The 24,065-nt window shown below is 44.8% G+C and overlaps 1 protein-coding gene across 1 annotated transcript in view; it reads right to left on the bottom strand.

Moving 5' to 3' along the window:
- Window positions 1-1,916: 1,916 nt before the first annotated feature.
- The window catches only part of NEIL3 (nei like DNA glycosylase 3), a 130,691-nt gene continuing 108,542 nt past the window's right edge, over window positions 1,917-24,065 (bottom strand). Inside the window, exons 10-11 of the mRNA XM_069244695.1 lie at window positions 16,849-17,020; window positions 1,917-2,597 (exon numbers count right to left, since the gene is read on the bottom strand). Of these exons, the coding sequence (XP_069100796.1) occupies window positions 2,415-2,597; window positions 16,849-17,020 (355 nt within the window). The 3' untranslated portion in view covers window positions 1,917-2,414. The remainder of the gene's footprint in view (window positions 2,598-16,848; window positions 17,021-24,065) is intronic.

Below are 24,065 nucleotides of genomic sequence, written 5' to 3'. Positions count from 1 at the left end.
TAATACATTAAAAAAAATATTCAATGGCCACGTATCCCCCATAATGCCCCCCATGTGGAAAACTGCTATGCCCATTTTCCTTCAACATTTACTAAATAACAGTATAAGGTATATGTAGTAGCCATTTAAACCCCTATCATTACTATGTAGAAAATCCATATTCCCCTTTTCTGTCTGGAGCAATAATACATTCCTAAATAGATTCAATGGCAATGGAACATCCATAATTCCTCATGCAGATCAATACTATGTCCCTCTTTTCCTCCGGCTTTAATAATTAACAGTACCAGGTATATGTAATAGCCATTTAATCCACATATCCTGATAAGTAAACAATAAGAACTGATTAAGAGAGTTTACTTTCACTTTGCCCATGGAAGCAAAAACACATTCTGGTAGGTAAACAATAATGCTGAACAGATTTCACTTTGCACATGTAAGCATTAAACTACACTGCCAAGGTGGGCACTTACGAGAATGAAGCCCATCATCCCCAATGATCCTTTTAGTACGTCCCACTACAAAAGAAAGCTTGCCCTGCTGCCAGGAGTGCCGTGCCGACTGAGGTCTGCACTGCTGCCCGAGAAGGATAACTGGACATGCTCTCTTCATTCCAGGCAACCTGAGTGACTCCAAGCATCAGCTGACTGACCTTTTATTCTTAGCTACAGGGACATGACAAGCTCCAGAGGCTCCCCTGTAACTGCCCAGCTGATCTGCTGCAATTAAGCTACCTGTAACTTTCCTGCTTGTGCACTGGTGGCCTCTGCTGTAGGGAGTTTCTGATCCCCAATTGGTGTCTGCTCACGTACTGGGCTGACATAAGAATGAGCTCCTTCTGGCCTAACTGAAGATTCCTCCAAAGACAAGCTACGCACAACTGAGCAGTTGCCAGCCTTATAAAAAACAATGAAAGTGTCACAATGCCTCGCTGCACATGCTTGATTCAGCAGAATGGGAGCCTAGTGACGCAAAGCCTGATAAAGCTGCGCTGCACAGCTCATTGGAACTGTCAGAAAGTGGCACAAAACCCTACTGCATAGATTCATCGGAACCAATGCTGGGTGACAGAAACTCTTGCAAAGCAAGGCTATGCAGACTGCACACCTAGGATATAATATACAATCCTCAGAGGCCACACTTGGTCCTGTACCCTGCCTGTGCTCAGCTGCGGGCGGCCTGAGTTTTTAAGTTTGTCCTAGTCCAGCACAGCCAGATGCCCTAAGTTGGTGTTTTTCACCTTTTAGCACTACTTTTATCTAAATCTAAAGTTTCATATCTCCAGTTCTCTGATTTGATTTTTGTTCTTTTGTTTTCAGATTTATGAACATTTACTATATTTTTCTAAATTTGTGTGATTTTCTTTCTTGTGTTGTTTTTTCACTGTTTAAATACAGCATACATACTTTACAAATTGCCTCCAAGTATGCCTGACTTCATGTCTGCCAGCTCAGGTTAATTTACTGACTTTTGTGGTTAACCCTGGCAATGATTGTGGCTGTTGCTTAAGTAGGGTTTCACCCATTCAATCAACAACACAATTTCTCAAAATAAGGTTCTGCTGGTGTCCATGCTTGCAGAGGGAACCCCAGGAGATACACCGTAAAATGGACACCTTTGAAGGCATCAAGCACCTGATAAATTGACATGTGGTTGGAATTAAGCTGGATTGTGGCCTCCTGGATCAGATAGTCACTTAAATGGAGGGGGCAATTGAAAAGGTTGAATCAATGATTAATAGACACAAAATGATGAATAAATATGTTGTTTCCCCAAACACGAGGCTGCAGGCTAAATTTGAGGCCCTAGAATAGAAGCTGTGAATGCATCCCAATTCGTTATGCTTTTTTTCTCCCTGAGGCGAGACAGAGCGTACCCATTCAAACCACAACAAAATAAAACACATTTGCTTCTTTCATTTAATAAAGCTCTATTCATTTTCCAATGGTGATATAAACTTAAAAATGTAGTTACACTTCAAGATTGTACAAGGGTATAAAATAAATCCAAAAAACATCAAACAAGTGAATAGCATCTTGATACAATGTTTAAAGTGATGAAAGTGAGAATCTTTGTGAAAAGTCTAAATAAATATTAGCTAGGTGTGGCTTTCATACAACTTTATTTCCCAAATTATATAAATATTTATGCTTAATTTTTAAATCTTTTTGAATTTAATTATTTTACACATCAGAATCTGTTATTAACATTTTGTTGAAAATTCCGTTTTTTTTGCTGAACTAGAAAGGATTAAAAGTGAAACATCACAATATACAGGAATATAATGTTGAAGCTACTTTGTTTTTTGTTTATTAGGTATTTAAGCCTGTTAGACTAAATATATTAAAGAAATATTAGTTTATAACTCAAAACATATTTAAAACATATACCCATCACACTTTTACAGTGAAACGTTAGCAACCCGGCACAAGTTTCATTCCTGGGCCATTTTCTGCCCACTGAAAAAACTGACATTGCTTATCCTTTCCAAATGGACACACATAAAAGTTCTTTCCATTATTGGGACCAAGTTTGAAGACAGTTCTCATGATGCAGCGTTTGCCATGATTGCAGAAAGGAAAGTGTTGATCAGCCCACTGTGGGAAAGAGACAATTTTTAAATGTTAATATTTAATTAGGCAATAACTTTTAAACAAAACTTCACCAATGTTTACTTCAGTTTCTGAAGGGTGTCTGCAACTCTAGGGGAAACTTATTCAGAAATACAATAATATACAATTTACTGAATGGTTTCTATGCAGATATTATGTTTAAAATGTTGGTGACAGTCAGCAGCCAAGTCTCAGAGGTGTTTACCACTGTATGAAGAACACAAGTTACTTACCTTCAGTAACACTCTTCTGGTGTATAGTCTAACAGAAGGTTCCTCGCCTTAGACCACTCTTTGGGTACCAAACTGGACCCAGAAAACTTCCCCAGTGGTGCAGCATGTCACTAGGTGGCATCATGGGACTCCACACTGCCTCAGAACTGACTGGGCACAACAACATACAAGCACCACCTCTATGCGCTGACACAAGTTGCTTGTCTTTTACCTTGCTGCTCCCTCAGATGCAAAGCATGTAAAATTGTTGTTCACAGCGTGCTGAACCCTTACGTTGTTCAAAAGAGGCCATTCCACAAAACGGGGAGGAGGAATGGCAGTCAGGAATGTGCCCAATATATTTCCACCAGAAAAAGCATTACCCAAGGTAAATAACTTATTATTCTGATAGATGGCTCTAAGCTCAGATTCTTCGCCATAGGACAGATATCAAAGGATTACCTTCCCAGGAGAGGATCTGTGAAGCGGATTAATACAAACAAGTTACTTTCAGTAATGCTCTTTGTTGTGGATTCGCTATCAAATCATAGACTCCTTAATGTTATAATACCTCCAGGCACCCGACTGGAGCCTGAAATTTTCACACAGCAGTGCTTCCACATATTGTTAGGTGGCGTTGTGCAGCTCTGCGCAGACTTCATTCCATTTAGAAGTGACAAACTGAGCCACCACCCTCGTGCGCGGATGCCAGTTTCTTTCTCGACTCTTGGCCCGATTTAGATCTTGACGGAAGGGTTTCTCGTGACTTATTCCATCCGCCTTATTACAATTTCCATAGGGTATTATGGAATCGTAATACAGTGGATAGGAGATCCGTCAAGTCTGTGACAGAGTAACCCTGTCGACCAAACTCTAAATCAGGCCCTCTGTCTGTGCTCAAAAAAGACAATCTGAGCACCAGTGGGCCGATCTATAGCTTGGGAACTTTTTAGATGGAAAAAGACTGTTCAAAAGAACAGGGAAGCAGGAGGGCAGGGAGGAATCTGCAGTTAGAGTATGCACCAGACAAAGCATTACCAAAAGTAAGTAACTTGTTCTTCTGATGGATACCTTCAAATAGAGAGTTGCCACCTTTAGAATTGATGCCAATGCAATACCTTCCTAGTTGGAGGGTCTATGGAATGGCCTACAGTCAAAAGCTTCTGCAGGGTGAACAGGCCCTGTGCTCCCCCAAGTAACAAGTACCTGGCTGTAGTGCTTTATGAACTTGTGTATGGACCCCCACATCTGTTTGTCTCGGAAACAAAGTGCACTGAGAGAATCCGGAACTCGCTCACAACAAATGAAGTATTCGCAACGAAGACTACGGTCTCCATCATCAAAAGATGCAGCAAACAGCTGCTCTTTGGTTCCCATGAAGAAAGTCAGGATCAAATTATGATTCCACTGTGGCATCACAAAGAGTTTAGGGGGAAATGTGTGTTAAACATATAAGGTATCTGATCACAACAGGTGATTTGAACAAGTGGGACTGGTGCTGCAAACACTAGAAAGCCAAAAGGGTTGACAAGGAAAATGTTACTTGTGTGTGGCATGTAGTACTGTAGATTCACTTGTGCGGCATACTCCTGCCATCTAGTGTTGTGTCCAGAATGGTGCAAGTTGTTTTTCTTCGAAGAAGCATTTCAAGTCACAGGATCTAGTGACTCCTGCTCAGTGACAGTTCACATGGGCACAGACTCCTATGTTAGACTGTTTTCTTGCAGGCAGGTGCGAAAAGGAGGGTAGAAGAAGTAGAGAGAAAGAAGTCCATGTAAATGTAACTACAGATGTACAAATATATACAATGATAATGTAACTGGAACAGTCACAGGTTTCAGGGAGGCGTGAGAGTAAATGTGAATCTACAGCACTGCATGCCATGAACAGATGCTTACTGGGTAAGTAACATTTTACATTTAATGGCATGTGTGGCTGTCGATACACATTTCCAAATGACTGGGGTAGGGGAATTGTAATAGACGGTCCAGTGTACAGCCTCCTAACAGTTATATATATTACATAAAGGTACATTGTTCCGAAAACAAGAGATCCAACTGGGACCCCCCCCCAAGGTAAACGCAGGTCAACCTAGGCACTTCTATAAGTTGAAGCCAAGGCCCTCAAACACCCAAATAGGTGGCAGGCTTCATCCTTGGGCCTGCTCCTCGTTAAACCGGTGCTGCAATGTCATAGAGGCCCCATAAGGGGGTTCTTTGCCAGAGATCGTTTAGATAATGCCATCTGATTGAGCACAGGGATGTACTAGCCCTATGAATAAAGAAAGTGAGGGCATGGAAAGTGAATGTTAAAATTGACTATAGAACTCCCAAGCTATGTGTTTATTACATCTATAGTGGAGTGCCACCAAAAATAATGTTCTTGCACTTCCCGTGAAATAATGTAAGGAAAAAAGAATCCTCTCTTCTATCACTTTGCATAGGTCAACATGTTTCACCCCTTTTCAAAGTCTCTACAAATCAAGTGGCGTTTTATCAGGACCAATTACTAACGCCTCGTTCTAACTATGGAGACCTACTGTGTGTCTGTAATTGAAAAAAGATATGGAAAAAAGGTTAGAAAAAAGAAACCTCCATATTAGCCACCATACCTTAGATTTAGGGTCGGGTCATGACCGAAGGGTAGGTTTATCACATGTACTTCAAAAGCAAAACTTTTGCAGTAGTCCAATGGTCTGTTTTTCCCAAAGGGACACTTGCCCTCACTTTAGGAGGATCTACCTTAAATCATTGGCCCGTGATAAGGTTGGCCCATTCTGAATGAAAGTTTTGGAGCTGTCCCCAGACCGGTGTGGCATGAGTAGGGGAAAGACTGAGGTAGTCACTGCTTTGCAGTGGAGGAAACGCCTCCTGCTTTTACCTCTGCCCTTCTTGTTGTTCTCTGCAGGACCCTCTATAGAAACCCCTGGAATAGGAAGGCGGAGGCTGTCTAGTTTGGGAAGTAGACTCCTCGGAGAATGTGGATCTGTAGGCAACTCTGAAAGTGGTGCGCCAAAAAGTGCTCCTTTGTGAAGGGGGGGGGGGGGGGGGGGGGCAACTGTGAGCTGTGGAGCACCCATGGCCTTTGCTGTATCTGTGTACTGTAAAAGATGCTCCTTATCAAAGGGCATGTTAAGGACCACTTGCTGTACTTCTAGTTTGAAAACCAAGCAGCAGAAATATGTATGCCTCCTTATTAGGACACTTGTATTGATACCGCCTGCAGCTGCATCTGCAGCGCTCAGGGCACAACGGATAGAATTATTAGAGATTGTTTGCCCATCAGCACCAATTTGTTGCCCTCTATTGTGGTGCTCATCTAGGAGAAATTGGAGGAGCTCCATCCCAGTGATATCCAGCCAGTAACGCCTGGAAATTGGCAATACACTCTTACCGGCAGCGTCGATTTTCTTGCTCTTCTCAGGAGATTCACCTGTGGCCTAGCTATTGCCACATTGATGTGAAGTGGTGGCCACAATGGAATCCGGATGGACCTGTGACCTAATGTGTGATAGGTCTGAGGGGCAGGTTTACATTTTTTGTTTACTGTAGAGGTGATAACCTTAGAGCGAACGGCCTCCTTGAAAATGTAATCTGCATGACGAAGCATGCTAAGGAGCATCAGGAGAAATTGGATCTCCCTGTGAGTAGATGGAAGTTTATCAAAAAGGAAATCCTGTTCAATAGGTTCCTTGTGTAGTTCCACATTGTGAAAAGCGGTTGCTCTTGCAACTACTTGCTGGTAAGATGTAGTATCCTCTGGTGGTGAGGGGTGTGCGGGATATAAGTCCGGATCATTGGTCAGGGTCATAACTGTCCCATGGATCCGGGTCATGCAGTGTCCCACTCAAATCTTCCCCAACATATAAAGGAGAATCCTTGAGGCGTATAATCTGGATTAGGTGAGGCAGGAGAATTAGGAGGGGAGGAAGGTGGAGGAGATGATTTACAGAAGGAGGTTGAGAAGGCTTGAGAGGTGGGCTGGTGGTCTTTACCTTACTTCTTCTCTTTGAAGATGGAGAAGTATCCAGGAATTCTTGAAAAGACAGCTTCCTCTATCAGTACAGGAGGAGAAGCAATAATGTGTCCTGTACCCTCCTGAATATGGAGGCTGCACTGACTAGCATCTATAGTCTCTAGGATTGGTTTCACAGGAGATGGTGTAGCCGAAGACTGACTAGAATCTTTCTGCTCCAAGGTTTTCAGATCTGTGGATTTCGGCATCAAAGGTTACGGTTGGTGCTATTTTGTTGGCACCAAGGTGGAGGCTGGGGCTTGTTGGCTCAGAGATAAAGTTTGGACCGAGATGGAAGCGATGTCTCTGGCCGAAGTCTAGGAGGTCAAAGCTCAAGATGATGGCTTTGTCTTGGCTGTTTTCCAGGCTGGCAGGTGGGGCAGCCAAAAAAGATTTTAGAGTATGGCCATGGCCTGGTGGCAGTGGGGGACCGGTGACCTCTAAAAGGGGCTTTTTCACAGTTTTGGGGTCGGTAGAACAGGCCACAGTACTCACATTTTGTGCAGATGTTACCAGGTGGCTTTTGATGTCCCACTGCACATCGGAGTCCTGGATAGAAAAGGCCTCTTCCTGTTGTTCAGGTTCCTACTGGGCGTGTCCCTCCCCAAAGATGTCTGGGGCATCATCCGGAGACTTGTGCACCACTTCCAGTTGATGCGCCTTTTGGTCCCAAAGCATTTTCTTCTACCGGAAAGATCTGCAGGAGTCACAGTTAAACTCCTGGTGATCAGGGGAGAGGCACAAGTTACACAACGGATGTTGGTCGGTGTGGAGAAATTTAGCATGGCACAGAGGATGGAAGTGAAACAGCGTTTGTTCCATCAGTTTAGCATAGTGGTTGGTGCTGTGTGGCGAGGTAGACCGGAGACGAGTGAAGACACCCCGGAGGGCGCACGGTCGGTGCCTGGACTGATGAATCGAGACAAGCGCTAAGTTAGGAATGCTCAATTGAAACAATACCATTGAAAAAGAGAAGACGGAAAAAAGATTTCAAACCGGAGCGAGTCAAAAGATGGAGCGTAGAGACACATCTGAACCAGACGGCAGAGAGAAAACAATTAAACGAAGGAGTCGATGCCCATGCACACTATCACCGAGAGGAGTCACTTGATTCCGTAACTCGAAATGCTTCTTTGAAGAAAAACGACTTGCACCACTCCGGACACAACACTAGATGGCAGGAGTATGCAGAGCATGTGTATCTACAGCCACACATGCCACCGAACGTAAAAGTTTAATGGTGCCCACTGCAAGACCTTGCTGTGCCAAAGACAAAATAAACAATAAGACATCTTGGTATAAATTGTGAAGGCCAGGTGTGGAACCCCCATTGCTGTGACAGAAGAGCCTTCTGAAGCAGAAGTCTGATCTGGGATAGATGCTCATTCACAGACGTTTTGAGGTATCACACTCTCCTTGCTTCATCCAGCACCACTAAGATGATTTGAGCCCGGCCGTTCCTTATCTTCACAACATAGTGTAAGAGAGGTAGGGACAGAAAGGTTTATAGCAGTACCCTGATCCACTCTAGTCGGAATGAGTCTCCCTGACACGGTCTTCTTGGGAACTTCAGAACACAAATGCAAGGACACTGTGCATTCTCAGCAGCTGCAAAAAGATCCAGCCAGGCCCCCCACCCCCATTTGTCAAAAGATGCCCTGTGCCACTTCAGGGTACAACCGCGAATAGTTATTCACAAGATGCTGTCAACTGAGCTAGTCTCCACCCTGGAGTTCAAAGAACCCAGCAGGTAGTTCACAACTAGGAAAATGTTTGGATGTCTTAGCCAACTTCAGAGGTGAAGAGCTTCTCAGTACAAAATCCAAGACTCAACACCACCCTTATTGTTGTAGTACCACATGGTGGTTGTGTTTGTTAGGGCCTGTACCAGCCTTCCTCTGCTGTTGGCCAGGAAGGTCTTCAGAGCTAAGCTTCACCCAGCTTGTCACAGACCCCACACACAAAGAACAGCACACTCTTGACCTGATCTTCACATCGAGCGACAGAGTCAAGTACAGCCACATCACAGAACTCACCTGGGCCGGCCACGCCATGGTATACTTCAGCATCGGAGGTGCCCAGGGCAGCACCACAAAGCCCCCAGTTCCTCTCACCACAGTTGGAACAAAGCAACTGAGACCCAGTGGACACCGGCCCTCAGCACCATCCAGCCCAACGCTGTGTCACACCTAGAGCAGGCCATCCAGAACTTTTCTGACAGATTACCAAATGTGCTGACAGATGTCTGTGCCCCCGACTATGAAGCCAACCAAAGCCAACAAAGCCCAAGACAAACAAGCTGGTATATCACAGAATTCAGAACCGTGAAGCACAACTGCAAACGACTTCAGAAACAATGGTGCACCATCAAAAAAAAAAAAACACACTCTGACCGAGCCACCTACAAATCAGCCCTCAAGTACCACCAACGAATCAAGGACACAAAAAGAGCAGGCCTCGTGGACCGCATCAAAACAAGCGCCAACCACACAAAAGAACTCTTCAACAGTCAAGGAATTCTCCTCCCCTTCGGCTACAGAGAACACAATTCACCCTTCCCAAGAACTCTGAGGCAGCCTATCGGACTATTTCCACAGCAAGATAGCCACCATCTACAACTTTGAAACACAACCCACTAATTTCAACTTCAACAACTTTGGCCCACCCAGGCACACCACACCAACCAAGTGATCACTACATGGGCTATGCTCACCATGCATACCACCACAGCTATCATGTCCTCCATCCACTCAGAAGCATCCACTGACCCTTGCCCCCACCATGTTTTTTAACCGCCGAACCAAGGAAATCTGCATGGAACTTACCACATCCTCCACGCCTCTATCCTCAAGGCAGCCTTCCCTGACAGATGGAAACATGCTGAGGCCAGACCTCTCCTGAGATAACCCTTTGCTGACCCCAGTGAGCTAAAAAATTACTGCCCATCTTTCTGCTCCAGTACCCTGCCAAAGTCCTTGAGAAGACCATCAACCACCAGCTCAACTAACACTGGAAGAATAACAACTTCCCCAGCAGTTCCCAATCCGGTTTCTCTGCCAACCATAGCACAGAGACTGACTTGATCGCAGCACTGACATCAGCTCCTCAACCGTGGGGAGACAGCTGCCCTGATCCTCCTCGAGCGGTCAGCAAAATTCAACACCGTATCCCACCACCCAACATTCTCATCAACAGGCTTAACAGCATCTGCGTCCAGAGGAACGCCCTCAATGGATCGCCTCCTTCCTTCCAGGAAATCTGCCCGCCACCGTTAATATCCAAACCTCTGTGGCGTACCCAAAGATCATCCCTCAGCCCCACCCTGTTCAACATTTACATGACTCCCCTGGCAAACAGTCAGATCCCACAGAATCACCATCATATCCTACGGAGACAACACACAACTCAACCTCTCATTCACCGAAGGCACCTCCACCACTAGAACTAATTTTTGTAACGCCATGACCAGTGTCGCCAACTGGATGAAAATCGTTTGCCTTAAGCTCAGCTCGGACAAGACAGAAGAGCTGTCTTCAGGAAACACATCTTTCTATGGGGCAGCAGCGGGTGGCCCTCCGAGCTTGGACCAACACCCGCAAACTCAACATTACACTTCACAGCAAACTCACCAAAAAAGTACCAAATAAATGTAATAGCCGCCTCCTGCTTCTACACCCTCTGCTTTCTCAGTACAATCTTCAGATGGATCCCCATTAACACCAGAAAGACTGTCACCCAGGCTATCGTCAGGCTAGACTACAGCAACGGGCAGTACTCCGGCACCTCCACCCAACACCAGACCATACAGAACACAGCAGCCAGACTCGTGCTTGACCTTCCCAGACAAACCCACATCACTCCCCACCTCAGGAACTTCCATTGGCTCCCCAGCCAGCTCAAGATTCTTATGCAAGCCTACAAAGTCTTACATGATCAGGGACCAGCATATGTCAACCACCTGGTGAACTTCCATCAACCCTCCAGACACCTGCACTCCACCTCCCAGCCCCTCGCACACCCTCTGCATTCGTCACAGCCACAGTGGTGGACATTCCTTCTCCTACATCGCTGCCAAGACCTGGAACTATCTGCCTCTCCACCTACGAACAGCACCCTTGCCATGTGGACTTCAGAAGGAGACTCAAAATGTGGCTCGTTGACTAAGATCTTCGGAACCTCATCGCCCGGATACCCTCAGGGGTGATAGAGATGCGCTATACGAATACTGATTGATGTTGTGGAGTTGAATCTGTGCCAGAGACCTCTGATCCCTACCTCTACCAGATGACTTCTGTAACCCAGAAGGGATGCCTCTGTCACCACTGTTGAATCTAGGTAGGGCAGGGAAATAAGTCTGCCACCATCCCAACTGTAGTCCATTAGCCACCACTGCAGATTTTTTGCAGTTTCTGAAATCTGCATTCAGTCGGACAGATTTCTCCTGGCACTTTGAACAGGGGAACTTTTGGTCCCACTGCACAGCCTGCATGTGCCATCTAGTACGCTTGACCAGCAGGAGGTCCACAATCTAAACGATCTCCGAGTCAACTATACTGAGATCAAAGACAGAAGCTGAAACATCTGAATTACAGTTTGAATGGTCCTGGACTCGCCACTCTGGGGAAGGGCACTCTAGAATAGCTCAGATGAACAGAGTTAAATGTGACTTCGGCAGGTTGATGGTAAACCCAACAATATTAGGAGGTTTGTCATTATCTGGATGTGGCTAACGATTACCTGGAGCAAGTCAGTCTTCAGCAGCCAGCGAATTAGGGGCAGGCTGGTACCCTCAAACTCTGAAGGTGTGCTGCGACCGCAGTCATCACTTTTGTGAAAACCAGAAGGGCACTGGAGAACAAAAAATGTTAATGCTCTGGGCCCATTGTGAACCACAGGTGGTGCCCACAGGACGGGGTACACAGATATAAGCATCTGGCAGGTCTAACATGACCATCCAGTTTGCAGGGGCTAGGGCAGACAGGATCTAGGTTAGTGTAAGCATTTCAAATTTGTCTATCCGTAGGAAGGTGTTGGGAAAGGGGACAGAAGATCTACAATAGGATGAAGTCATCCATCCTTTTTCGGCACATGGAAGTTAACGGAAATAACACTCAGTTCCCACTTCTGAGGCCAAAACTCTCTCTATGGCCCCTTTTGCCAAGAGGGTTTGCACTTCCTGCTCCAAGACTAACAGGTCACCCTCCGTCAGCTGCATTAATAGTTGTGGAAGGTGAGGCAGGATGGGAAGAAATGGGAAATAAAGGACCCGGATTCCAATCTGGAGAATGTGTCACAGCAAGGACACATTGAAGAGGTTTGCTGCTGCAGATGCAGAAAGGGTGGGGTACTGATCTGCACATTGGACCAGATGTACGAACACATTTTCCCATAGACACAGAATGGGCAAAACGGATGGCTACATCTGGCCCATTGTCCCTACCATCCTTTGTGTTATATTTGTAAACCTCAGCCTTGACCATGAAAGGGCTAAAAGGCCTGTTAGGCTGGTCTGACTGTGGTGAGACTGAAAATCCTGACCACAGCCTGGATAGGGCAAAACTGCTGATGTAATTGTCTGGTTGCGCCAGAAAGACCACAGTAACATGCTGTGACACTGCTTTCTTTAAGACTTTCCTCAGTCCTATCTGCTTTGTCACCAAAGACGAGAGCCATCAAATGGCATGTCCATTAGGGATGCTTGGACATCACTAGAGAAGCCTGCAGACCTCATCCAGACGTGGTAGCGAAGCGGACCTAGGCAATCAGTTATATCCAAGCCAGGATGGGTCACAAATTTTGCTGCAGCACAACCATCCTGGATAGCTTGGATTAGAGCTGCCTGAAGGTCATTTGGAACTGCTGGTACAACATATGCCACCATTAACTGTAGGGCGTGGGAGAAATGGCCTAAAAGACAGATGGAGTTTATTGAGCTCAGAGCAAGGCTTGTAGAGGAAAAATATGCTTGCCAAATGTTTCTATTCCCATAACCAGGTGGAATGGTAGGGAAGGTGTTGAGATTACCTTTACTGACAGATGCCTGCACCACCAAACTCTCTGGTGTATGAGGTTGTGTAAGAAAGGCCTGGTATCTTAATAATGATGATATCAAGCAACCTGCTGATTAACTGGTAGTACTGAACATTGGTTTGATCAAGTCCTTAAAGGGTGTCCGTGAGGGCCTCATGCAATGGCAATAGATGCTCTGTATGGACTTATCAGGATGGAGTCCTTCTGTCTGCACTTTAGTCTTCACCTTCACAGTTGAAGTTGCAGTCTAACGCTTCTGCTGCCCTTCGCATGACAACTGTGAAGGAGGCACTTCTCAGTAGTAGGAAAAGGGGGAGACATAAGGTCAGTATTTGGAGCAATCTCCAGCACACTGGAATCTTGGGAGTTCTTCATTTCAGTTTTCATCATCATACGGGGGGCATACTCATCGCTTGTGCAGTTTGGGCCCTACCACGTGGTATGGTCAAAGTGTCAAAATCGGAAGGATTGCCTGTTGCCTGCACTCTTGTGGGAGGAAGGCATGAACTTGGTTGAGGGTGTGGTAGATTCCGCTCAGAGACAGACAGCACAATAGCCTGCAAAGACTCCCCCGGTGTTGGCGTCAATACAAAGGGATAGGGTGTAGAGGGTGATCCTGGAACTGAAACTGGCACAAGACCCAATGCTGATCCTGATGCAGTTTCAAGGGGCACAAAGGGAAGATTCGCTGGCGGATCAAAAGGCAGAACGTGTTTACATCATCTCTTATTTACCGTTTTCTTTGGTATACCGCGTCTTTACTAATTAAGTGAAGAATATTGGGTTTTCAATCACTCCCAAGTGTTTAATCAGATCAATGTGGCAGCGAGCAAGTGCTTATTTTAGCTTCTACTCTTCTGGAAACATATTACCATTTGCACCTCAACTATGTTAACTACTTAGATGCATCCCCCCCCCCAATTATTTACTGAGGCTACAGACAGTGAAAGAATCAGAGACGAACATGCATGCCTCGGACACAAAATCCGATTTCTTCAGTGTGTGGACACGTTTCTGTTAAAGGTTACATTTTCAGACTCGTCTTTATTGGTGTCCAGATCACCTCACCTGAAATGACCCTCCTTTGGATTTTCAGGATGCTAGCTTACCATCTACTATTAGATGTCTAATAAGATACTACTCGGTCTGAGGCAATATTCTCAGGCGCCCGACTCCTAAAAACACTGCAGTGGTGAGAACATTCTGTATACATGTGCACAGTAGGATACATTTTCCAGTAGTCATTACCTGTAGCTCATTATCTCCAACAACGATAGAAAGACGCCACTGAAAATTCCCCCGATCTACAAGTTTAAGATCATTAATGAAAGGTTTCAAACAGCTTATGGCCAATGCCAAAAAAAACACATATTCAGTCGTAGAACTGTGGGACACAGGTTATACAACCCACTGAACATGCTTATGAAGACGTTCATTCCAAGTGCAGAAATGGATATCCTTGGACTGCCAATCAAAGACCCGTGCGTGCTATAGGACTCCACCTCTGTGCCATAACCAGTCTGGCAGAACATGAAGACCACCACAGTTCCCACTGCCAAACCTCATATCCTGCACTCGTAGTGATTTTATGGAAATCACCCCTGTAGCCAGTAAAACATCCCAAGTCCTGAACAAAACACATAATCGACATCAAGTGAGGAGAACCTTGTGCCTCTGCTGAGAAAAGAAGTCTGGACAGTCTGGAAGCTGGGCCATTCTTTCACTGACAGATACCTGTGAAAGGAACATCAAATACTAACTAGTTGGCCACCCAACCAATCATGATTTTGCATGAAGAACTACTTTGAAACGTGATCCGATTGAGGGAGAGGTAATGTCACGGAGACTACATAGTGATACTCAAATAACGCTTCTTGGTCAGAAATAAGTCTTCTCATAGGACTAACCAGCCACCTTTTCTCTCTTCTGAATAAAAAGTGAATACATTTCAGTTTTCTTCAGCAAGAGGCACACTGGAGACCGGCTATAAAGTTAAAAGTACTGCTGCATTACCTCCCTGTGAAGGGTACATGGACATTATTTGATCAATAGGTCCGTCTGTGTCTCTTTAATCCTGGCAGATGAAAGGTCCAAGGACACAACTTGTTCCAGGACCTATAATCAAATTTTCTTGCACAAGGACTGGAACTGGGTTTTGTGCTGTTTGAGGACATAGATGTGCATGTGATATTAGCGAAGAGAATGATTTGCATCACTCGAATCATCCATATTTAACACATGCACTGCACATATTTCGAAAAAAGGCCCATGTGAATACCATACATACATGTAATTTCGATGCAATGACTGTAACTTGTTAGTGCCGAAACAGCACAGCCATTGCAGACTGCAATAAAGTGGATCAGAAAAGAAATGGACAACCGACATGAACATTTTAATCTCACTCATTTCATGCTGGCTGTGTCTTCTTTCGTTGCAGCTAGTCCAGCAATCACAGAAGAAAACAGATTCTCCTACAAATGGATCGGGTTTCAACAACATTTAAAGAAACGCAGCAAAGTTTAAAAGAGCATATCAAGGAATACAGAGCTATTTTCAAGAAAATATTTAACTCAGGTCTGGCAGATATTAAAAGCAAACAAGTGCTAGCAAAGCCAACAGGTTTGACGTTTGTATGGGAGGAGAATTGTAACTGTACACAAATCAAAGCTATTGGCTTTGTCAGTGCTCGTTTACCTGACATCAGGGGCGTGGTGGACACTCCGCTTTAGCAGCTACAGTGGGGTTCTTTAAGGGCCTCTTCTATCTGCAGTTCGGAAGGCAGAAGCTCAAACTGAAATACAGAGTCAATAAAAGAGGAAGGAGCAGGAAAAATGACAGCTGGGTAAGTAGAACAGGGAAAGAAAGAAGGAATATTGGAAGGAAGGGTGAAAAGAAGGAAGCATGGATAATGAGTGGATGGATGAATGAATGAGTGTGGATGCATGAGTGTGTGAAAGGATGAGTAACCAGTAGGTGGATGGACAGGCGAAAGGATGTCAAAGGGATGGGTGAGTGAAAGTATAGGTGAATGGACAGGTGAAAAGATGGCACAGTAAAGGGATGGATGGACAGGTGAAAGGATGGCAGAGTGAAGGGAAGGATGGCTGAGTGGGTGAAAAGATTAGTGATTTGAGAATAGCAGGGTGGATAACAGAGTGGATGCATTGATTGATGAATGGCAGAGTGGATAGATGACAGACTGGATCAGTGGATGCATGACAGAGTGGATGGGGTGGATGGCAGAGGGGATGGATGGGAGAGTGTTTAGCTGGATAGATGATGGCACAGTGGATGAATGAATGGAAAAATGCTGAGCGGTGGATCAAAGAATGAATAGGTGACAGAATGTATTGGTGAAATAGTGGATATCAGAAGGTGGATGTAAAACTGAAAGAATGACATAAATATGTATGGATGGAAGAGACAAGGAAGCTGTTCTAGGGAGGGGTTCAGCTCACTTGCTTTATTGCTTGGTTGCATAAGCGCTTTAGTTGCCAGTGGGGGCTATTTTAATTAATTCTCTGGCTACTCCCCTGCCCGACATCACAGCCAAAAGCATCTGAAAAATGGATGCTGCACAAAAAAGGTTCTCTTTCTTCTCTGTAGATGCTTTCGTCAGCGTTCGCTCCCAAGTGGTATCAGGCCGCTCCTGACTAATCTAAGATGTTATATAATCCCCGATGCTTTTTAATGGAGACGGAAGGACACAACAGCCAACAAAAAAAAATGGGGGTACTAAAATTCTAATTTAAGATGATCCAAGATGTGACGGAAAGGATCTGAATTATGGTGAATGAAATGCCTTTAATAAACGTATGGCATACATTATGTTCGCGGTGTTTCCGTCCAAGTTTTCACAAGGAATACTGTGGTGCGATAAACAGACCTAGAAGTCTGGCTATATTTTGTGTTTATACATGCAAAATGACATTGGCAGAATGATACGGATTCAGATCTACTCTGATTGAAATACTCACTTCAAAGAAATCACATTTTGTTTCCATGGGCATGGCACAACTATAGAACTGCCTTCCCTTGTTGTCTCCATCTTTTCTTACCACACGAAGCACAGCGGGGCGATTGTGTTTACTGCAAAGAGGAGTGCTAGTGTGTCCAGCAGCACTGCTTGGCGTGGTACCTTGAGGTGCACTGTAATCAGACATTACACAATCACAGAAAGGAAAACGAGCAACACACAGATGACAGCACTTTAACATGCAAGACTGTAAAAAGAGAGTGCAGTCTACGAACAGACTTAATTTAACAAGCCACAGTTGAAACGAGAGGCTGCTCTATTAAAACATAATTGAGTTTACCTTTAGAGCATACCGCTTGCCTACGTCCACAAATAATAAAGGGATTTTATGCTGCATCTCCTCTTATGGGTAACTTCATTTTGAATTCGTCATTCCATATGTGTCCACAATTAATATGCATGGAATCTGGCAGACCGTTCTCATGGTGCAGAAATCTCAGCTTTCCTGCAGATCCAACAAAGGTGGAGGCAGGGCAGGGGCGTCGAGAACCCCCCGCTTTAGTAGCTACAGTGGGGGTGGGGTTCTCTATGAGCCTCTTGTATCTGCAACTTGGCAGGCAGAATTTCTTGAACACTGGAAAACACAGTTAATAGAACAGCCAGCAGGGGCAGGAAAAATGACAGCTGGGTAAATAGAACAGGTAAAGAAAGAAGGCATATTGGAAGAAAGGGTGGGGAAAAAGGGAATCGTGGATGAATGCGTGGGTGAAATGATGAGTAAACGATGGGTGGATGGACAGGTGAAAGGATGGCTGAATAAAGGGATAGGTAAGAGGGTGAAAAGACGAGTAAATTGATGGCAGACCGGATGGGTGGATGAATGGCAGGATGGATGGTAGAGTTGGTGGATGGATGCATTGATGGATGAATGGCAGAGTAGACGGATGGCGGAGTAGATGGGTGGATGGATGGCAGAGTGGATGGGTAGCAGTGTCTAGATAGATGGATGATTGCCGAGTGGATGATGGGTGGATGAATGGATGGAATGGGGAAATATTGATTGGTGGATGAAAGAATGAATGGATGGATGGCAGAATGTAAAGGTGAAATAGTAGATGGCAGGTGGATGGAAGTATGAAAGAATGAATGGTGAGATATATGGATGGAAGAAACAAGGACGTTTTTCTAAAGGAGTGTTTGGCTCTCTTGCTTCATTGCTTGGTTGTGTCAGCACTTTAGTTCAAAGTGGGGGCTATTTTAATTTTCTGGGTACTCCCTTGAGGCATGGTGTGGGGACCGATACATGAAGGGGGAGGGAGGACCTGGGAGTGGGTCAAAACATTTTTTTCCTAATAACTATAGCACGTTTACAGATCTGCACAATATTTGTCAGGCAATTACCGTGTTTAGCTAACTTGTGATGTGTTGAGTTTCATGTAGGCCCCTAAAGGAGGACTACTTAATGGCTTGGTAAAAAGTACCAAGTTCCATTTTGGTTACCAAAGGGATCTTTGCTCCTTAATGGATCAGCCTGAAACCAGAGAATCCTGCACGGGGCTCATCTTGCTTACAGTCTTTGAAATACTACAGGGCTGTGTGCAGTAAGGGTTGGCAGCCTGCATGCTAGGCTTGGCTGCACCAGATCCCACTGAACATATCCTTCGAACTCACGGGCACCAAATAGGGCCTGGCAAACCCAGACCGCAAATGGTCCATGTGTCTTTGCCCATTCCTTTGCATCTGCCAACCTTATCAGATTTTGTTGAAATCTGAGATTCTAGCACCAGTCTTCACTCCCTTACAGCCTTTCAAATACCACGCAATTTCATTAACCAGTACTAAAGTTATCAGCAAATGAACATATTCTTGACCCACTCAATTTAACTCTGCCCCTCTTTGATGGATTTGCATGAACCTCTACATTGCAAGTGAGCTAAACAGAAGCGTCTGACAAATTTCATGCAGATCAGTGAAAGGGCATCAAGGATAACATAATTGTCATCCCATTGTCAAATGTGTCCGATACCCGAGATTCCTGCACTGACCATAACTTGCTGAGAGCCATTCAAATAGACCCCAGCAGCAACTTTATTGACAATTACTTTTTTGACACATACCATTTCATTCTGCCCCTCCATGATGGATTTTTAGGAACCCCAATACATCAAGAGTAAGCTAGCTGATAAGGTTTGACTAATTTCATGTATATCTGTAATAAGGTACCAAAATTATTTCTGGAACCTCCTATTCCCAAACACTTTACAGTTGCTCATTGTTAATTGATCACCATAACACTAAACATGCTGAAGGATGGCTAACTTTCATGCAGTTTTGTGAAATGGAAGAGCAATTTATCTTCGGTAATGCCTTTTCTGATAGAGACTAACAGCAGATTTCTTACCTTAGAATATTCTATAGGTTTCATACAAGTTCCAGAAAACCTTTAACAGTACCCTCTACGGACCAGTGGATGGCGATGACAGCTCTGCGTTGACGACGCCGGGTGTGACGTGCATAGTGTCCAAATAGGCACCAACCCGGCACACTAACATCAGTTTCTTTTGTGACACAATCCACGCCCACAGACGCAGAGCCACGTCAGAACATCTATTACAAGCGTGCGGTGTCCAAGAGGACCTTCCATCTGAAGAAGTGCAGTTGGCACAGCAGGGAGGAAAGGAGGGTCGGTAGGGAATCTGCAGTTAAGTAAAGTCTCTACCAGAAAAGGCGTTACTGAACGTAAGTAACATCCTCTTCTGGAAGACAATTTTAACCACAGATTCATTGTGTTGGAATACATACTACAGCAGTAACATCCCCGGCAGAGGGGCTGCAAACTCACTTAAACTAAGTAGCCCTGCAGGATCGAGCGGACAAGTAGACCCTCTTAATGGACATGAGCAGAAGCCTGAGACAACTGCTATGGATGGTGTTAGAAATTGGATCTTGGCAGAAGTATGCACATTGTCCAAGTAGGGATCACAATTCTAGTCAGAGTAAGTCAGATACACACCATAAATTAACCTGTGCTCACCCTTTGGTAGCTTGGCACAGAGCAGTCAGGTTTAACTTCAGAGACAATGTGTACAGTATTTGTGCAACACTTAAATTACAGTTACAGTGAAAATACCACAAAAAAACTCCACACCAGTTTAGAAAGAGAGAATATTTATCCGAGTAAAACAAGACTAAAACTACATAAATCCAATAAGTAGAGATCAATATATGAATTTTTAAAGATTAAATCCAAAACCTGCTTAGAGGTAAACAGTGCTGAAAGCTTACTTGAGGTCGCGCTAGAATGGGGGTAAACTCAAAGTTTAGGACACTCGCGATGGAGGGCAGGCCGGCTTTAGAACTCACGCAGAGAATACTGAAAAAGTACATTGGATGAAGTGAGCGTCGACGTTGAGGTGCAATGCGAAGGCAATGCATCGGTTCAGATCCACAGAGTCTAGAGGATGTGCCGTTGTCGAGCTGCATAGCAATGTCCTCAGATTGGTGCTGCATAGTCATTGAACCTCGCAGTCTTATCCAGTGTTGTCGGATCAGCAATAAGTCAGAAGGCATTGGGCTAGTTCTGAGCAGCACAACGGCTCAGATGCAGCTTTTATTTGCAGAGAAACAGCTGCATACACACTTCTAAGGCCCCGCACTGGATTGGCACCTCAGGCCAGGGTAGGACTCACAGTTGTCAGAGTCCAGCAGCAGGAGCACAGTTGCTAGCAGTCTTTGATGTCTCTGAGACTGCAAGAACAGGGGGCAAGCCAGCAGGCCTTTGAAGAAACTTGGGTTCCAGGATGTAGAGAGCAAGTCTAGTCCTTCTCAACTACGAGCCTTGAAGCAGAAGGCCAACACAGCAAAGCAATTAGCAAAATGGCAGTCCCTCTTGCAGCAGTCCAGCTCTTCTTCTGATCAGAAAGTCCTTAGTTCCAGCAACGTTCTGATTTGGTGGGGTTAGGGAGTCAAGAACTAATACACAAGTGTGCCTCCGAAGTGGGGTAGACTTCAAAGAGGCCTTTGAAGTGCATAAGGTCCCTGTCATTCCCTCCCTGCCTCCAGACACTCTACAGGGGATTATTCAGCCCTCTATTTGTGGAGAGGCACATCCATATTCAAGTGTGTCAGCTCCCCCCTCTCTTCTAACCCAGCACAGGAAGACCAGTCAGCCTGGTAATGGGCCATCAGGATACAAATCTCACACCCCAGCTCCCTTTGTGTGTAACTGTCTAGAGGGAATGCACAAAGCCCAGCTGTCACTCGTCCCAACCATATTCAGAGACAGGCAGAGGCACAGAATGGTTAAAGTAAGAAAATGCCAACTTTCTTAAAGTCATAAGCAACCCAATGGGGTTTGATCCTGTAATGCCTAGGTGGCGGAGGGATCAATCAAAATAAAGTGCAAAACAATAGGCCTCCACCAGCTATCGATTAGTTAATTACAATTAAATACACAAAAAGCACATTAATCCTGTGTAAAAACATTTTATTCTCTTTTCAGTATTTCATTTGCATAATTTTATCACACAGAATTGCCTCATCTTACCAATACATAAAACAGTGAAGACCACTTTATAGATACTAAGACCAAAGAATGGTGGTTTCCTACACCCAAACAACACCCCTATAGCACCATAAAACCCTCCTATAGAATAGTTTCCATATCCATTAAACCATGTTCATGGTCTAAACAATCATACAGAGCTACCGACTTAGCAAATCACTGGATTGGCTTGGAAGACCATCAAAGGCCCTTGATGAACTCTTCCAAGCCAGAGTGCAAGGAAACACTATCCCCTGAAAAGCCCATCCGTACCATTACGGGAATTCTGACATATCCTGGTCATCAGCAAAGGCTTGGGCAAGAGTTGCATAGTCTTCGTTAGGGACCAGAAGATAAGCGGTATTAACTGATGGCAAGGCCAAGCTGATGGAAGAGGAGATCTTTTTTCTGAATGTGTCCAGCCTCTGGCATCTGTCTGGAGGGGCAGTGGGAAAAGCCCCTAGACAGACTCTCGCTGAGGAGGCTGCACTAAAACTCTTGGGAGTGGGATGCTGGGTCTAGAATGTGGGGATCCCTGTAGCTAGGAGACTGCAGCGGGCTACTTGGCCGATTAATGGAACCCAGGAATATGGCTTGGACTACGGCCCCCAGGAGGACCTCAATAAGGGCTTCATTAAACAGAAGCATGGGTTCTGAGCTAGTGTGTCCTGGCTGAAAGACTAATTAAGTTAGTTTTTACTTCCACCACCAGAAGATGGAGGTCAAGGGTGTCAGCCGCCTGTCTGATCAGCATCGCAAAAGATGCACTCTCCTCTGTGGCTGGACCAGAAAGAGTAAATAAACCAGTGCAAGGAGAGGAGTCAGGCCCAGTGGTGTCCCCCAACTCCTCGTACCAATTCCTTTCAAGGAAACCATTTGCAAGGTCATCTGTGGGGTCAAAGACCGCATACTCGGCCTGCTCTTCAAATTCAGTACCCAGAGACAAAGAAGCAGTATCAGAGCAGAAAGGTTTCCCAGGTGGCACCAGCCTCAATGTCAGATAGCCTTTATGTGGCAACGCCCTGGAGTCAGAAAGGATGATTGCATCGTCATGCTGCACCAGTGACGCCGGTAGCGGCGCTTCAGGATCAAAGGTCGGCAAGGTTGTGGAGCTGGGGTGGGGCTCTAGAGTGGGCTGGTATGGCTCGGGTTACAAACAGAATCAGGGGAGAACCCACATACTTTAACGTTTAAGCAGGAACGATATGGGGTCTTTCGGAATTGCACCATGAGGAGCTTCATAGATCTCTACTGAATCACCTTCAGGTGCATTGACAGGCAGTCAAGAGCAGGCCTTGGAGTGGTAACCAGACCCAAGGCATCACAGGCAGACCAAGTGGGAATCAGTCACAGATATCTGTATGGGATATTCCTTGTAATGTTTGAAATACATAGGTTTCTAAGGAGACAATTCCCTGCCAGTAGAAATTGTGGTAAAACAAGAGCTTGCCAAATCAGAGAAAAAGTTGGTCAAAAAATTACCAAGATAGCATTCTAGATCCGCAAATGTGGGTTCGCAAAGAAAGGAACTGATGTCAGTGTTCTGGTGTGGAGCCTATTTGGGCACCGCATATGTCACATCTTTAGCAGATGACATCAAAGCAAAGCAGGCGCACAAAGGTACTGCTCAAGATTTTCGGGATCCAGCCTGACACAAAGGGAATATTCTATTGTAAGTAATCTGCGGTTAGTAATCTCTTCCAGAATCACCATTATTAGTTACTGGACACATTTTTGATGATTCCCCCTTTAATTGTACCTTCCTGCATGAATCGAAAAAAAAAAAAATACTAATCCTGAGCTGAACGTCGGCCGAATTTAGAATAAATTTGTCAATCGGCACCAAAGTTCTAAGCAATCAATACACATATTATGTATTGCACAGGCAACAAAAGCACCTCTGCAGTTATGGTTATGGTATTGGAAAGCCATTTATGTTTACCTGTGACTTTGGCTCTTTTTGATAAACCTGCATAAAACTTTCAAAAAAGTGACGTACATCCATCCACCTTGGATTCCTGATAGTAAGGTCTGTGAAGACCTGAAGTGTGGGTCAAATTAAAAGTGTATTACCAAGAGTGAATTTCGCACAGAATTATGTGCTCCTCGAAATAGAAAAAGATGGCTGCACGCAATTACACCAAACTTGACGTCTAAACAGAACTTTTTCTCTAGGAATTTTTTTTGGCTTGTTTTAGTGAAAATACTCTTCAGCAGTTTGAGAAATTAACTTTGTTCTAATTAAGAAAAAAAAGAAAAAAATCGTTTGTTTGGGTTTGTGGAGGATAAACTATAAAGATGTCTGGACTGTTAATTTAGGAAGATATGTGAATCCATGTTGGTGAACCTCCCATGAACCTGATTCGCCTTGCTAGCAATTTCTCCTGATGGCGATTTCGGTTATGTGTAATTCAGAACCAAGCCAGGTTCATGGACTTGAAGCTCTCTAATTGACTGGCAGCACAGAGAAAAATCAGCTGCTGCTCCTCTTATAAGACTGTATGTTGGCCCCCCAAGCCCTGAAAAATAGATTGGTAACACCGAAAAGGGGCCAGGGTAACTTATTCACAAGCCCCTAGGTCAGGTCGGAAGGTCTAAAAGGGACCTCCCAAAAGCAATATTTAAAAAAGTAGGCTGGGCCATCCGCAGAGGGTTGGGTGCATAGCCTGGTCAAC

This window comes from Pleurodeles waltl, chromosome 1_2, assembly GCF_031143425.1.
Source record: "Pleurodeles waltl isolate 20211129_DDA chromosome 1_2, aPleWal1.hap1.20221129, whole genome shotgun sequence".
Taxonomy (NCBI): domain Eukaryota; kingdom Metazoa; phylum Chordata; class Amphibia; order Caudata; family Salamandridae; genus Pleurodeles; species Pleurodeles waltl.
The sequence above is the reverse complement of the archived record's forward strand: the minus strand, read 5'-3'. Positions and strand labels throughout refer to the sequence as shown.